The sequence below is a fragment of the Oenanthe melanoleuca genome, chromosome 13 (assembly GCF_029582105.1).
Source record: "Oenanthe melanoleuca isolate GR-GAL-2019-014 chromosome 13, OMel1.0, whole genome shotgun sequence".
NCBI lineage: Eukaryota > Metazoa > Chordata > Aves > Passeriformes > Muscicapidae > Oenanthe > Oenanthe melanoleuca.
Genome location: NC_079347.1, coordinates 5,983,150 through 5,999,057, shown reverse-complemented (window position 1 = coordinate 5,999,057; position 15,908 = coordinate 5,983,150). Strand labels below are relative to the sequence as shown.

The 15,908-nt window shown below is 45.9% G+C and overlaps 2 protein-coding genes across 3 annotated transcripts in view; one reads left to right on the top strand and one right to left on the bottom strand.

Moving 5' to 3' along the window:
* The window catches only part of SFXN1 (sideroflexin 1), a 38,657-nt gene extending 25,366 nt beyond the window's left edge, over nucleotides 1–13,291 (bottom strand). The window contains exon 1 of one of the 2 annotated variants that reach the window (XM_056502716.1): nucleotides 13,217–13,291. The gene's annotated coding sequence lies outside the window, so the exon portion shown is untranslated. The remainder of the gene's footprint in view (nucleotides 1–13,216) is intronic. The other variant, XM_056502717.1, reaches the window with a different exon arrangement.
* On the top strand, nucleotides 1,035–10,196 carry DRD1 (dopamine receptor D1). The gene is given in 4 exon segments (XM_056502709.1): nucleotides 1,035–1,755; nucleotides 7,122–7,903; nucleotides 7,906–7,924; nucleotides 8,641–10,196. Coding segments are annotated over 3 exon segments (1,479 nt in total). The 5' UTR covers nucleotides 1,035–1,755; nucleotides 7,122–7,810; the 3' UTR covers nucleotides 10,008–10,196.
* Nucleotides 13,292–15,908: the final 2,617 nt, after the last annotated feature.

Here is a 15,908-nt window from a genome sequence, read left to right as displayed (position 1 = left end):
GCCATGAAAGATCCATGCCAGCTGCTGTTGGCAGCAAGACCATTGACCAGCAGAATGATCTGGGATGTCAAAATACAGCTGTAGGGGCAAGAGGAGATGTAGGAACACCCCACAGGACATAAGCTCTCAAAACTCCTTCAAACAAACATGACAATTTTTTTTTCCATCTGTGTCTAGGGATCAGATATTGACTGATCCTTTTATTTTCACCCTCCTGAGCCTTTCCTGTGACTTTATGAAATAGTTAAATATATGAGAATGAGATGTGTCAGCACAACAATGACAAAATCTGTCATAGATGACAAAACAGCACACCAGAGGACAACTGGGAATAGCATTTGGAATGTCACAACATGTAGCAGCACAAGCAGCATGGAACAACCCTTGACACTGTGCCACAACCTGGTGGATACACCTGAGAGCTGACAGAAGTGCTTAGAGAGCAGTGAGAGATTCACAGCAGCAGGAAATTCCTGGAAAGGTATAGAAAATGTTCAGAAAAACATGGGAAAGTCCTAGAAAATTACAGGGAACTCATGGAAAAATGGTGAGAAATCCTTAGAAAGGAAAATGGAATTCTTAGAAAGCTGTGGGAGAACCCCAGGAAAGCAAAAGGTGAGTTCTGAAAAAATTGCCTTCAAATTCCCAGGAAGCTGGAGAGAATTTCGTATGACATGAGGAGGAATTGCTATAAAGCAGTGGAGAGATCCTAGGAGGAAATGCACAGTTCTTAGAAAGCTGTGGGAAATTTCTGAAGTGCAGGAGGGAAATTTTGGAAAGCAGTATAAATAGTACACAGAGAGCACCAGGGAACTTTCTACTGACATGGAACTTGTAGCTGGAAGACATTTCTACTTTTATCCTCTCCTAAATGGAGAGGACTGGTTTGATGCACTGAGAAGAGGCTCTGGATGCCTGTGTTGGTGGAGCTGAGCCCTGATGAGCTTTGTGGGAAGGGAGCAGGAAGAACTGGCTGCCTTGGAAGGCCCCTGACCTTGGGACAGATGTTGGCAAGTGGATAATGAAACTCAGGGAACATTTCCAGCCTGGGAAAGTACAGCCTGTGAGAGACTGCCTCAGCAACAGGGCAGGGAAAAGCCAAGGACATCAAAGCAGGATGCAGAGAGGGAGAAGTTACTCATGTTAGGGGGATGAAACAGTTCTGCCTGATGTGGTGGGCCAGGCACGGAGGCTGGGACAGGATAACAGATCCAGGTGAACAAGGGTGAGAGTGGATTTGGGATAACATCATAGTTTGGGGCAGTTGGATCACAGGGTGTTTCAAAAGTGTGAATGGAAGTTACGTCAGGAGGAGGGAAGCAGCCCAAGGCTTAGACCTTGGTACAGATTCTTGTCTGGAATATTGTTCCAGTGTTTTGTTGAACTTGGTGGGATGTGTCTGACTGCTGTCAAGCCCAGACTGTGTGATTTGACTTTGACAAGCAGCCTTGGAGAAGAGTTTAATCCCAGAACCTGAACGTGGAACTGCAACATCACAACAACAGCAGGGCTGTGTGGGGAGCTGCAGATGGGAAAATGCAGCCTGGGGCAGCAGAGCTGCAGGACTGGCATATTTGGGATGGTCTGGTCATTGCTGCACTGACCCTGCCTGCTGCAGCTGGAGCTGCTGTGCTCTGTGGGGCTGCTCCCCGTGCAGAGAGCCCTGCCTGGGCTCCTGTGGCTCCCTGTGGGGCAGCTCTGAAATGCTGCTGCCAGTCTTCACCACGAGCAAGAAGTGATGCTGCTAATTTTTTGGTAAGTATTAGTTTAGTTGTCTTTAATTCAAGGATTTGTAGTCTGCCAGTGGCAGGTCTGTGGGGCATGCTGGATGAATAATGTGGATTTAATAACCAAATGAAGGGCAAACTATTGTCTGCTTGCTGTGGGTACCCAGCACAGTCTTTTTCATCACATGTCCTGCACCAGAAAACCAACAAATCTGCTGTTAAACAGTTCTTCTGTTGAACATTTCTTCTCCATCCATCAATCAGAGGCTGGGCTGGAATATGGGTAAGGATCTGTTTGATGCTGGCACTCAGCTCAGGAGTAAATCTGTAAGAGCAGCTTAGGAGGGAGAGTGCCACCTACCAAGCCATCTGCTGAGAAAATTGTATTATCTGCAGTCTCATCCACTGCTGCTAGAAATCACTGTCACACTCATTGGTGAAGAGTTTTGCTGCTAATATATCTATTTGTATTCTTTTTCTCCATCCCCTCAGAATTAATTATTCCTCAGATTAATTTCATTCTAATGAATCATTCAATATTGCTGGCTTTATTTCATCTCTGAGATGCTAATTAATATGTCAAAGCCATCTTTAACATGAAAAGTGCTGTCATTTTCTCCGTGACTTTTCTTTTGATTCACATATTCATTTTTTTTTTCCTGAGGGCCTAAAATGTCTGTCCAGTGTGGAGTGAAAGAATCAAAGCTGTACATAGTAAAAAATATGCATATGCAAATAAAGCCTAAATTGGGAGGCAATGGCCCACTCTGTATTTTTGTGCTGAGCCATTTCATGTAGTAGGCCCTTAGCAATCAGCTAAGGTTTTTATATACATGGATGAGAATATAAAATTCAGGAGTACATCCAGTCTCTACACTTGTCAGTGAAATGATCAGAAATGTTGAGGCATTCTTGTTGGTGTAGATTTGGTTTTAAAGAAGGAGTCTTGTTAGTTTGCTGTGGATTTCCTGGCACTGTTCTGTGCTGCAGGGATGAGGCAGTCAGAGGATGCATTTTCCTTTCCTTAGAGCTCTCTTCTCAGCTATAATTTATTCTCATCATCCTCTGCAGTTTGGCTCTCTACCCACTCTGGAGGTAAGTGTTGGCAGGGCAGTAATCCCTCTCCTGCCCCGTATCTCTGGCAGATGGAAATCCCAGAATGAAAAGGGGGGAAATTTTAGGTTTCCCTGCTTGAGAGATTTTAGGGTGATTTAAGATCCAGTAAATGGCTTTTGGATTGGCAGAGCAGGTCAAGCTGCAAGAGGAAGGTCACTCCAAGTATTCCTTGTGGGAAAATTTTCTTTCTCTCATCCTGTGGGAGTGAGTGGGTGGAACTGGAAAAACCCCATAAAAAGTCAATGCATGAGCTCTGTAGATTAAATAACACAGTTATTGGCAGCATCACACCGAGTTTAAATTATCCACAGCTCCTGGGGATGGGGACTGTGCAGGTGACAGCTTCTGCTTGGATCCCTGGCAGCAGGTTTGGTACTTCTCTTTCTTTCCTGTTTTCCTCATCTCTCCAAAAAAAGCCATTTTGTAAAATCTGGGGAGGTTCCAGCTGAAACCTGCTCTGGGGAGATGCAGAGAGGGATCACTGGGGAAGGAGGGAAAGGGGAGCAGAGCCTGAACAGGCTCTGAGCAGGAGGGGACTGGGAGGGGAAGATGGAACAACCAGAGGATGGTTTTCCAGCACTCCTAAAGGCTGTGTGACACGAGGCTGCCTTTTGCGGGGCTGAAATGCTGAAATCCTTTCTGCAGGCTCCATCTGCTGTGGCCCAGGGGTGGAGCTGGGCTCTCCTGGCTGGGAGTGAGGCTGTGCTGATGCACCAGTGCCTGAGAGGGGAGATGCCAGGGGAGCAGCAGTGCCTGCTCCTGCCTTCTGAGCACCCTGCAGCCAGTGCACGAGCTCCAGTGCAGTAGCACTGCACAGCAAATCCTCCCATTTATCCCCTCCTGCACAACCCTCTGTGTCCAGCCTGAATGAGCCTCCTCAAATGAGTCATTTAAATTCAGACTTTCATACGTGGTGTTTCTCTCTGGGCTTTTTCTGATTTTTCTCTTCCCTCCCAGTGTTCAAATTTCATCACACACTTCACCAGTGACCTGATACCCAGAGATGCTCTGTGGCTGCCACTGGAAAAATAGTTCACAAGTCAACATGCACAAGGGCAGTGATGTGCTTTTTGAGATCAGCCCTGCTGGATCTGCCAGCCACTGAGGGGCAGCTGCCATGACTATAATCTACAGTCAAAAAAACCCAGTGCCCACACTCAAATACTGCATATTTAGGCCTCTTGTTGTCTGCCTTTGGGAGCTAGAAATCATTTCTCTCACTGATCCTTTCTCCCTGCTGATGGATTTTTATCATTCAAGAGTGAGCTTGAGATCCATGGAGATGTTAGGAGTGCTTTTTTTCTGCTGCCACTCTTTGCTCTGTGATTTTGTAGTCACTACTGGGTTTTTCCCCATGGAATGCACAACATGATAATATCAATTTAAACAATGTGCTTCACTGATCTCTAAAAGACTTCAGAGCTGTTTGATTTCCAGGAACCCTTGACTTTTCCAAGAAGGTTACATTGAGGCTAAATTTATCTTGGCTTATTAGCATAACCAGCTATTTACAAATCTGACAGCTCTTTTAGACATTATTTCTGATAATATGCCTCAGCTGATTTCATGTTTAGTAAATCCCATGCTTGCAGACATGAAAAGTCCTCCTGAGGGTGATGTGAGTACAATTTGTGTCCACATACTACAATATATTTTGTAAATTCAGCTAACCTTTCTCCAGATCTAGTGTGTGCATTATTTAGGTTAAAGAATATTCATCTCTGAATGCAAAAGCTGGACTTTGTTCAACTTGGTCTTCAAGTAGCTAATTTCTGCTTGAATTAAGATCATTTGGATCAAAGTGCTACTCAGTATTTATATTTTTAAGTCTTCATAAGGACCAAGAAGGGCCTTCTCCAACCAGTGTCTCCTGGGAGGAGCAAGTGGGAATAGAGACAGAAAAGTTTTCTTTTGCTGGCCATTGCTTTGATTCCAGCAGCACTGGGTAGTGATTGAAAAACATTAAATAAAGGTAAGCAGCTGTTTTATATGGGTACCCAGGGAGAATTTAACAAGCTCTGTGCTTGTTTCTGAATCTCCAGGAAACACCTGCACCATCATCCTGCTGCTGACAGTTTCAGGCAAGCCCAGAGCTGGACCAGAGCTGATTCTGCTCACACTGGCTGGGGACAGCCTGGTTGGAGAGAAGTAAAAGGAAAAATGACCCAACACTTGTGTAACTGGCTCCCAGAGTTGTGGCAATCTGCTGCCTAATCCCAGCATTAAATGTAGCTAAGTAATAATGGGGGTTTAGTGGATTTCACTTCTGTTCCTCACCTGGGTATGACTGTTAAGTTGTGAAAGTTTTAAAAGCTCATAAATTAGCAGAAGTGACAAATCCAGCAGGGTGCCCTGGATGAACTGCTGGTGTTTGAAACTGCTGAAGGGCTGAGCCAGACCTCATGTTCATCCCTTGGTCACACAAAGTTAGGAAAGTTAGGAGAGCGGCTCTGGCTTCTGAAACTGATGCTTGAATAGCCAAAAAGATAAGGGCTGTGAGAGTCTTACAAGCTGCTGTGAGTAGTGATCCAAAAGGCTTTTTTAAAAGGCCAGATTCAAGTAAAACCCTCTCTCATATCAGCAGCATTAGATTCTTCCAAAGCTGAATCCAGCCTCTCCCCTAGGAAAGGCCACTCCCTGGTAAAAATGAACTGAAAAGAGGAGTTCACTGGATGAGCTGATGAGAAGATGCTTGAGAGCAGATTTCTCTCTCCTCTGCAATGTGTATCTCAGTATTTCTCTCCAATATGCCTCAATTTCTGGGCAATTGCAAGTTGTGATTTCTCCTGGAGTAATCCAGGATGGCTGTGGTTGAAAATAATTTTAGGAGAGTCTCTGGAAGTTATTGCAAATAAAATCAAGTATGTTCAGTGGCTTCTTCTGCAGGCAATGATCCCTCAGCCCAGGGTTTCTATGGAAAATCAGGAATGTGCTACCTTTGCAGCAAATACTTATTATGCACTAAACCTCACCCGTATGGAGCTTTAAGAACAGGAGACAATGGAAAAAGGATCTTGAAAATAGAAAAAGAAAACTCACAGTGAGTTTCATTAGAGATCTCAATTACCAAACAGCACAGGATTCATTTTCTTGTCTATTTTCACCCTCCTCTGGGGATGAATGATGATTAAAGGACAGGATAATAAGCAGGAGGAGGGCGGGATGAGAACTTGTTGAGAAGCAGTTAAAATTTATAAAAAAAGATAGAAGGGAGAAGGAAAACAAGTATTTCAGTTAACTACTCAAGGTTAGCTTAACTCTGTCTCTTCTTTAAGTGACATTACGAGAAATTATGGATGGCTCAAAAGCAACTTCACAAGTGCTGGACCCCACAGAATTTATGTTGACAACTTATTGAGAGTATTTATTAATCTAGGAGGTTTTTTAACTTCCTTGTGATGTCTTTTATATTTATTTTCTGATTTTTTTTTTGGGGGGGGTGGGTAAGATTCCTATGCAAATGTTGCAAATCAGCATGTTCATCTTTGTTGCAGCTAAGGTAAGCACGTAAAGACTCTTTTGTAGAAAGAACGATTCGAGGAAAAACATCTCCGGTTTTGGTGCTCAGTACCGAGTGGGGCGGGAGAGTTTGCCAAGAGGTTTTGGAGAGAGCTGCTGCTCTGCTCTAATCCCTTTCCGTGCCCTCGGGGATGCCCGCTCGGCGCTCCGGCGGCTCCGCACTGTCCGTCCCTCTCCGTCGGGACGCGGAACGCGTCCGTGGCTTTTCCCCGCTCCGTGCCCGCGGGATGCCGATGCCGGCCGCGGTGCCAGCCTGGCAGCGGTGCGGGATGCGTGTGTGACCGCTGTGCGATGCGTGTGTGGCCGCTGTCCCCATCCTCTCCCCAGGAGAGGGAGCCCGGCGGCCGCGGCTGCGCCGGGAGCCGGGGCTGCGCCAGGCGGGGGCGGCGCGCACGGAGCGCTGCCCCGGCCGAGCCCCCAGCCCCAGCCCCGCTCCCTGCCCCGCACTCCCGAGCGCTCTCCGGGCTCCCGGAGCGCTCTCCCCGCGGCCCCTCCCGAGCATCGCCCGGCGCGGAGCCGCGGGGCCGCTACTCACTGTCCGCAAAGTAATCCCGCCCGCCTAAACTCCGCGGGAGCCGCTCGCACAGCCCCGCTCTGCCTCGCTGGTTGTCCTGCTCTCTCTGGTTGTTGCCCAGAAAGGCAGGAAAAGCCGCCCAGAAGAAGAGGCGCCCCGCCGAAGATGTTAGAGGAGGCGAAGGGGGTGGCTTTTTGCCCGCTGCGTGCCTCCATGCCTGTCACTGCCTTGTGTTAATCCTTTAGGAAGGAGTCGCCGGCAGACAGAGCGTTCCTGGAGGGGCGATGCTGCCGAGCCCTGCCCCGGGCAGAAGGAGAGATGCGCGGCCCGGGGCGGGCAGCGGGAGTGAGTGAGGAGCTGCCTCCGCCTGCGCCTTTCCGAGAGGGAAGAAGCATGGTAAGAGCTGGACCCGGTCCCTGGAGCGCAGCCCCGCTGAGCAGGAGGTGGGATTATTCCGGAGTAGTTATGGAGAGCTATAACCTGGCAGCGGAGTGTTAAAGCGACTCGTTCCTGCTGCGAGAGGAACCCACTGCGGGCATCGCCGGCGTTGTGGCCGAGGGAAGGTCACTCGGGTCCTTCTCCTCCCTCTCGCCTCTCTCTTCATCCGGCAAACGACCGAGGGAAAAACTGGAAATCGGCTCTTGCCGGTGTTGGGAATACCGTGCCTTTTGCCTGGGATGATTTGCCCCGATGTGCCGCCTCAACGGGATGTACAAAGTGCGACTGGGACTGCTGCGGCCAGCAAAGTTTGCAGAGTGATCAGCAGGGGCCGTGGGATGGAGGGAGCTGGGCACACTCCAGCAGGGTCCCGCACGCACGATCCGACGGCACGGACCTGCTGCTCCCTTGAAAACTAACTCCCGGTGGTCCAACTCTTACTTCTCCTTGCCAATTTACACTTTCAGGGAAAAAAAAAACCCACATACACGATGCAATGCAGCGTTCCTGCGTTGGTTTTGTATATAAGATTTGCTATGCAATTCCAAAACTAAAACAGGAAGAGAGACGGCCCTGCATCCCAGAGCAAAAAGGGAATCAGAGGTGAAAGGTAGGAGCCAGCATTTCTTGTTTAAGTTAAACTAAATAACCTGAGCTACTTCTTGCTGAAAACCTTTAAAACACACCTACTGTATATTTATTTTGTCTTGGAAATGTAAAAGAGTTTGAAACAAAGTGAAGATTTGCTTTCTGATACTGCCAAGAAACAGAAGACTGGTGCATTTTGCAACAGAAATGTACCGAAGAGGAAGGATGGAGTGTTTCATCAGTGAGACATTTAGGGAAGTAGAGAAAAGGCATCTTGTCTAATATGCTTCAGTAAATATAAAGGGCTGGTGCAGTGGACACTGGAAGCACTCGATCAATAGTCTATTTAAGTGGGAATAGATGCAAGCATGGAAAAGTGATTGCTTTGTTTTGTGTGGGGTGTGTTTGCAGAGGACGGCAGCAGAACATTTACAGGTGAGCTGTCTGAGTGAGGCTACTCCATGCCGGGGTGGTGCAGTGTGTTTCTGAAGGGATTGCTAAAAACCTCTGTTTGTAGGGTGGACTGTGTTTGTGCACTTTCAGTTCCTGCTCACAGAGCTTTCAGGGTGTTGTTCAGGATGATTCAAAGAGGGTGAGGTCTGTCTGGGGGCGAGGGACTGTAGGAAAAGACCTTTGGTCGGTTTGGTGATGAGTAACTAATGGACGTCTGATCTCTCTGATCTTTGCAAGGAGAGGAGGTGATGTCGTCATGAAAATCATGATATGATTTTCCCTCAGGAGAAACTATGATTTGGAACGACACCACTATGGACGGGGAAGGGCTGCTGGTGGAAAGGGACTCCTCTTCCTTTCGGATCCTCACGGGCTGCTTCCTCTCGCTCCTCATCCTCTCCACGCTGCTGGGAAACACGCTGGTCTGCGCAGCTGTCATTAGGTTTCGCCACCTCAGGTCCAAGGTGACCAACTTCTTTGTCATCTCCTTGGCTGTGTCAGATCTCTTAGTGGCAGTTTTGGTCATGCCTTGGAAAGCCGTGGCCGAGATCGCCGGTTTCTGGCCTTTTGGTTCATTTTGCAACATCTGGGTGGCCTTTGATATTATGTGCTCAACAGCCTCCATCTTAAACCTCTGTGTCATTAGCGTGGACAGATACTGGGCCATCTCCAGCCCGTTTAGGTACGAGAGGAAGATGACCCCCAAGGCAGCCTTCATCATGATCAGCGTGGCGTGGACTTTGTCCGTGTTGATCTCCTTCATCCCAGTGCAGCTGAACTGGCACAAGGCTACAACCACGAGCTTTTTGGACTTCAACGCCAGCTTACAAGGTGTAAGCATGGACAACTGTGATTCTAGCCTAAACAGGATGTATGCCATCTCCTCTTCTCTAATCAGCTTCTACATCCCCGTGGCCATCATGATAGTAACCTACACCAGGATATACCGGATTGCTCAGAAGCAAATCCGGCGCATCTCGGCTCTGGAGAGAGCAGCAGTGCATGCCAAGAACTGCCAGAACCCGGGCGGCAACAGGAGCAGCATGGACTGCCAGCAGCCAGAGAGCAACTTCAAAATGTCCTTCAAGAGGGAAACAAAGGTGTTAAAGACTCTCTCGGTGATCATGGGGGTGTTTGTGTGCTGCTGGTTGCCGTTTTTTGTGTTGAACTGCATGATTCCCTTCTGCGAGCCCACCCAGCCGTCCAAGGGAGCAGAGGCTTTCTGCATTAATTCCACCACCTTTGATGTTTTTATATGGTTCGGATGGGCGAATTCTTCCCTCAACCCCATCATTTATGCCTTCAACGCTGATTTCCGCAAGGCGTTCTCCAGCCTGCTGGGCTGCTACAGGCTCTGCCCCGTGTCTGGCAACGCCATCGAGACTGTCAGCATCAACAACAACGGGGCAGTGGTTTTCTCCAGCCAGCACGAGCCCAAAGGCTCCAGCCCCAAAGAGTCCAATCTGGTTTATCTGATTCCACACTCCATTATCTGCCCGGAAGAAGAACCTCTCAAAAAGGAAGATGAGGGTGAGCTGGCAAAGACCTTGGAGAAAATGTCTCCAGCACTGTCGGGTATCTTGGATTATGAAGCTGATGTTTCTTTGGAAAAGATCAATCCCATTACACAGAATGGGCAGCATAAAACCTGAACAGTAAGGTTTACTCAGCCAGACCTAATGGTGTGTGTTGTAATAATCTTTTTTGGGGAAAAAAAAAGATACACAAGATTTTTTTTGGTAAGAACCTAAGCTCTAAGGGAGAAAAATGCACATTTACACCAAGCCCAGAATTAATTTTCCTGGCATTCAGAGCAAATTTAACATTTCAAACAATAAAAAGATACTGGAAATTGGTTATGAAAAAGGATGTAAAACTGTACTGTTCGTACTGAGGAATATCTACAAATTTAGATACAGTGCAGTTACAAAGAAAATGTTGCTTCTTCTCTGTACAGAGAAACCAATTTCTGGCTAAAAGTGAGGCAAAAGATAAATGTTGAGTATTTAAAGATTAATGTTTACTAGAAGTTAAAAGATTGCTGTGTCTTGTGATAGTGGGTGTTAACAGGTCCTAATTAAAGACTGAGGGATTGTAAAGGTAGGTAGATGCCTTCTTAAAATTAATTCTGACAAATAATTGAGCCTTATAATGAGAATGGTTATTTTTAAAGCTTTGGGAGGTAATATGTTGATACTGGTTTTATTTATTTATTGTTTTAAATTGATATTTTTCATATGTTATAACAGATCTAGCTTTATTTATGTTATTTAAGATGTTTAAATAATGGGATATTTTTGAAGTGTCATAACTGCATTTTGACCAGTCAACCAGTCAGCACTTTATTACAAGCTCTGATAGTCAGGAGAGCTGGTGAGGGGAACAGAGTAATGTTAAGAAGCTCAGCAAGAAATGAAGGAATCAACAGAACTGATGCTGTGTGGAGTTCGTTTACTTGTGGGCTTTTTTTTTTTGTTTTTAAGTGGGATTTCTTTCAAAAGATAGGATCAGAGTTGACTGAGTTGAGAATTCTCTTCCCTTATAGAAATAAAAGAAATTGCTGCTATTTATTTTTAAAAAGTTTCATGTTACAGAGACTTTGCTAGAATGTCAAGTTTGTGGATCTGTAAATACCTTAAATATGACTACAACCTTAAGAAGAATCCGATTTGGGAAGGAAAGCTTCTTAGATAACAATTCTCAGTATATAGTGTTTTGTATTTATGTAAGATAAACAGCTTTCTCAGACTTTTCTTATTTAGGTCTTGGATATCTTTTCTGAACAAACACACTGGGTTATAATGGTAGCAAGGATGCCAAAGCCTTGTTATCCTGCAGGACCACCTGGATCCTGCTGTCTGTCTGCTCCTGTCACAGTCAGAATTAAAACCTGAGGTCCCTGGTGCTTTACTCTGGGAGCTGGGAGGACATTCCAGTTTAGAGATTGCCATGCCAATACTCCAATCAATAAGGAATAGTGGCCTCATTAACATTTTGGATTGAAACATTTCTAAATACGGGTGGAACTGCAGCCTCCATCTCGAAATCCTCCTGTGAACTCCAAAAAAGTTGCCAATGTTTAATTAACAAATCCTGCTACTTTTCCACTGTCCTTCCCTGCTGCTTTCCCTCTGTAATGCCAAAAGCAATCAGTGAGTATTAGCAACAGGAACATTGGGTGTTAATTTTCAGCAGCATTCAAAGAAATCTATTTCTTTTCTGAATGGAAAAAAAATACCCTTTGGAGCAACTTTTCCGTAATATATATTAAAAAAAAACAAGTGTTGTCAGGAAAAGAGAACTGAGAGAAAAAAAATTAAAGTCTAACAAACTATATACATCCTGCATCAGGTCTGTGTATTTATGTATTGTGAATGTTTTCATAATTTTATTGCCTGTATGCTGCTTTCATACATATAATAAAATTATTTTGTGAACAGAAGGTCAAATAAAGCAATCTACATTGCATTTATTAAATACATGCTGTTTTTTGGCAGTTGTATTGATCGTGTTAAAGGGAAGGACATTTCCTTTATTTTCCCATTTGCCCTTATTTGGGATCACACCCAATGAGGCAGATGGGAATTTCTGTTAGAGGCAGAGGAAAACCTCCTTGCTAGAGACCACTGAGCCCTTGCTCTAAACTGGGATTTGAAAGCAGTAAAAGCAGTTTGGAAACAGCCACTCTCTTCTTTAAATGTGTAAAGCTCGACCTACTAGTGACTTTTATTTAAAAGATTATTTTTTTGCCTTGATGTAACAGCTTAGTGAATTTGGTTTATAACATGTTTTTATTGTTGTTCTTCCTTCTCTTTTTCCTTTTTTCCCTCCCAAGCTGTGGAGTACTTCTCAAAGCCTGATACAGCCCCACTGCTGGTGTTTGTTCTTGGAGCAAAGTGAACCATTTCAGCAGTGAGGTGATGAGGATCCCTCTGTCCCTGGCAGCCCTTTGCTTTTGCCTCTGTCAGCAGATTAATTTTGAAATGAAGAAACAAATCTACATGGTCACTTCTGCCTCGAGCAACACCAGCATGACCAGTCCAGCACCTGGGACTGGAGCTGGGGCAGGAGCTGTGGGAATGTCCAGGTTCCCTTCCCTGGCTGCTCCTGGGGATCAGTGAAGCAGCAGGACTGAGGCAAACAGGGCATCCTTTGAGAAAATTTCCTAATGCCTCATTTTTTAGAGGTACCTTTGAGGAATTACTCAATTTCTTTAAAGGTACACAGGCCAAAGAGAGGTTCTGTGATTTCTTATTCTCAAAACTCCCATCAGTCTGATATAAAAACAAAATACAAAATATGATTTAAGGAGATTGTGTAAAGCAAGGTGCTGCTTTTGCACAAGTTCATAGGGGATGATTCGTTTTCTATAATAAATGTTTGCTCTGCTTGACCAGGAGCTGTCACAGAACCTCCCTCCTTGCAGAAAAATCTGACTTCCAGGGGCTCTGTGAAATTTGGTGAAGTGCTGCTGCTGTTGCAGCTGGGAGTGTCCCCTGGGTGTGAGAGGCTGGGGAGACACTTGGATGCCTTTATTTTATTGCTGTATCTCTCATTTGATTTAACTAACTTTTGCTTCTGGCTCCTTTTCCTTCCATACATTTTAAAGTTACATGAATTGGCTTAATCCTGATTTACCAACACATCCCATTTACTATTTGTTTTCCAGCCTTCCCAGAAGTGTCTCTACCTGTCCTCTCTGCCTTTCCTCCCATTACTGCCAGAGCCTTTCTGTTGCCTTTTTTTGCTTTATTTGCCCCAGTTACCCTCTGTTTGGAAGAAAGCCCAAATGAAAATCCTTCCCCCCAGCACAGCCAAGAGTCCCCTTCCCACACCCTGCTCCCAGAAATGCCTCCCTTACCTGCTGCAGAGCCTGGACAGCAGTGTCAGGGGTGGCTAGGAGGGACAGCAGCAGGTACCTGCTAACTGCTTCTCTATTTATGTGCTGAATTAATTGCTGCATTCATTACCTGCTCTGTGCCTGCTCCCCAGCTGCTCGAAACCAGTGGAGTGCTGGAACTGCTGGTCACACCAATGTCAGGGTGCACCCCAGGGGCTGGAGGGGTGCCAGCCCCTTGCTGGGCTCTAGCAGGGACCTGGCTGATGAGCTTTGCCTGGAGTAACCTGTGAGTGGCCTGGGGGATTGCTGGCTGCTCCGCCCTGGCAGGCAGCTGCTGCTCTGGAGCTCATTTCTGAGAGTCTCCCCTGAGATGACTTTGGTGGAACATCTCCCCAGGAAGGTGTTTTCTCACTGTGTGCTGCAATGAGGCCGAGCCACAGAGGAGCAGTGAAGTGCCAGGACACTGGGATGTCACTGCTCCCACCAGGACAGTCCCCACATTTACTCTGGGGGAATCAGACACTTTTCTCCTGCTCACACTTTTCTCCCGGCCCTGCTCACACTTTTCTCCCTGCCCTGCTCACACTTTTCTCCCTGCTCTGCTCATACTTTTCTCCCTGCCCTGCTCCCCTCCCTTCCTCTGCAGAGTGAATCTCTCTGTGTCCCTTTCCCATGACAGGACGTGAATGCAAGGACAGGACATGAATCTGCTCACCCAAATAAACCAAGGAACCTTTTTTTCTGGCTTTGCTTCCTCGTGACTGAAGGTATTTTTCTGTTTGTGGATGGAAGAGGTTAATAATTCACCTGATGGCCTTGATGAAGGAGCTGTTGGCAATGAATGAGCTGCAATCACCAGATTAAATCTGAATACATTTCTCCCCTTCCCTCCTCAAGCATTTTGTGCTGATTTGAGTTTCTAACTTAACAAAGCGTGCAAAAGATAGAGGATGGATGAGGAAATACTTTTGCTGAGGTACAGGTCTAATGATACAGTTACTGGGAGCAAATCCTGGATTTTTTTCAAGTCAATAGCTTTCAGAAGCTATTCAGAATTCAGAACCAAATCTGATTGAAATCTGAGAAACCTGCTATGATTAGTATCTTGAAAGGCAGATTATTCCAGCAATTATTTTGGTTTCTAGTGTAATGATAGCTGAGTGTGCTCCTGGAGATGAACACGTGGCCATGCCATGAATGTGACTTAGACAAGGAACACTGTGGTATTTATTTCATAGCCTTTAAAAGGTGGAAACACAAATCCAAGGTGTTCTTGCACTGGTCTGTGAACCAAGTGTTGGGATCCAATCTCGGTTCAGGTGAGGATCCCATCTTAGAGAGAGAATCTGCTGCTCCAGCCACACCCCAGATCTCAGAGCTGGGGTTGCATTTTGGCACCAGCCTTTCCCAAGGATCTGCTGAGCCCTGAGCTGGCCCTGCCCAGCCACCACTGCCAGCATCTTTCTGCAGATGTAATTTTGGGGCTGAACATGTAAATCGAGCATATCATGGTTATGTAACAGTTGTTTTCGTGTTGGTTGTTGTTACAATGGTGGTCAGAATGAAACAGCAAGTTTCTGCCATGCTTTGTTTTATTTGGTTTCTAGGAAAAAGTTCTGGGCAATGATAAAAGAAAGCTGCTGGCCCTGCTGTGCTGGTGGCCATTGCTTTTCTATTCCAGCTGAATTTCCTTTTGGTCATGCCAGGCTGTTCCTCCCTTTTTTCAAGAGGGATGTTCCTGTTGTGTTTTTGGTGAAGGAGTTTCCTCAGTGCCTGGGTGAAGGATGGCAGGAGGTGCAAATCCTGGTGCCCACCACCTAGAGCTGCAGCCACACACTGAGACCCAACAAAATAATGTGATTTTTCAGGTCAGTGGTCTGGCTTCAGTTCCTGTCCCTCTGGGTGGGGTTGGCTTCACCCAGGATGGAAATGGGATCAAAGGAACACCCTGGGTCTGGTTCATTATCACCCTCTGGACTGCTGAGATGGATGATTTGGGGTGGAAGAGGCACAGAAGAGAAAGGGGCTGCAGGGCTGGCTGCAGGGGAGCAGGGCTGGGCTGTGGCACTGGGCAAACCCTGTGCCCACGTGCCCTGCCACAGTCCTGGGCATCCAGAGAGGAACCCAAAACCCTGCCCAGACCCAAGGACAAAACCAGCTCCCAGTCCCTGCATCACCAGAGGAACAGCTCAGCAGGGAATGTGGTTTTCACTCAGGGCTGTGTGTGGCACAGCCTCCAAACCAGTTGCATTTTTCCTGTTTGAATAGTTCCCACACAATAGGAATAAAAGAGTTTGTGGGATATTTCAAATAACGACAACAAAAACCCAACCCAATCAGAACAAATTTTGCTTGTATATATAATTTTTGATGTTTTCAAAATTATTTTATTTTTGATGTACTTAACTATAAAGTTGGCAGTGTGATATTTTTAAAACGCAGATCCCTGGTTTGAATATACTGACTAGGAAGTTAAACACTAAAATAAAATGAAACAAGCTAATATGACTTGCATTGAACAATTGGATTGGTAAAATACCTTTTCCTGCTCCCATCCATTGATTTTCAGATAATAGTTTTCCTATTAATTTCACATTTTCCTGAGACAAGAGAATGTTTTTGAGATCTTGAAAGAAGAGAATGAGGGAAATATTTGCTTCCCATATTGTCCTTCCACTGATGCAAGCAGAGGAATCAAACATTTCCCTGACCT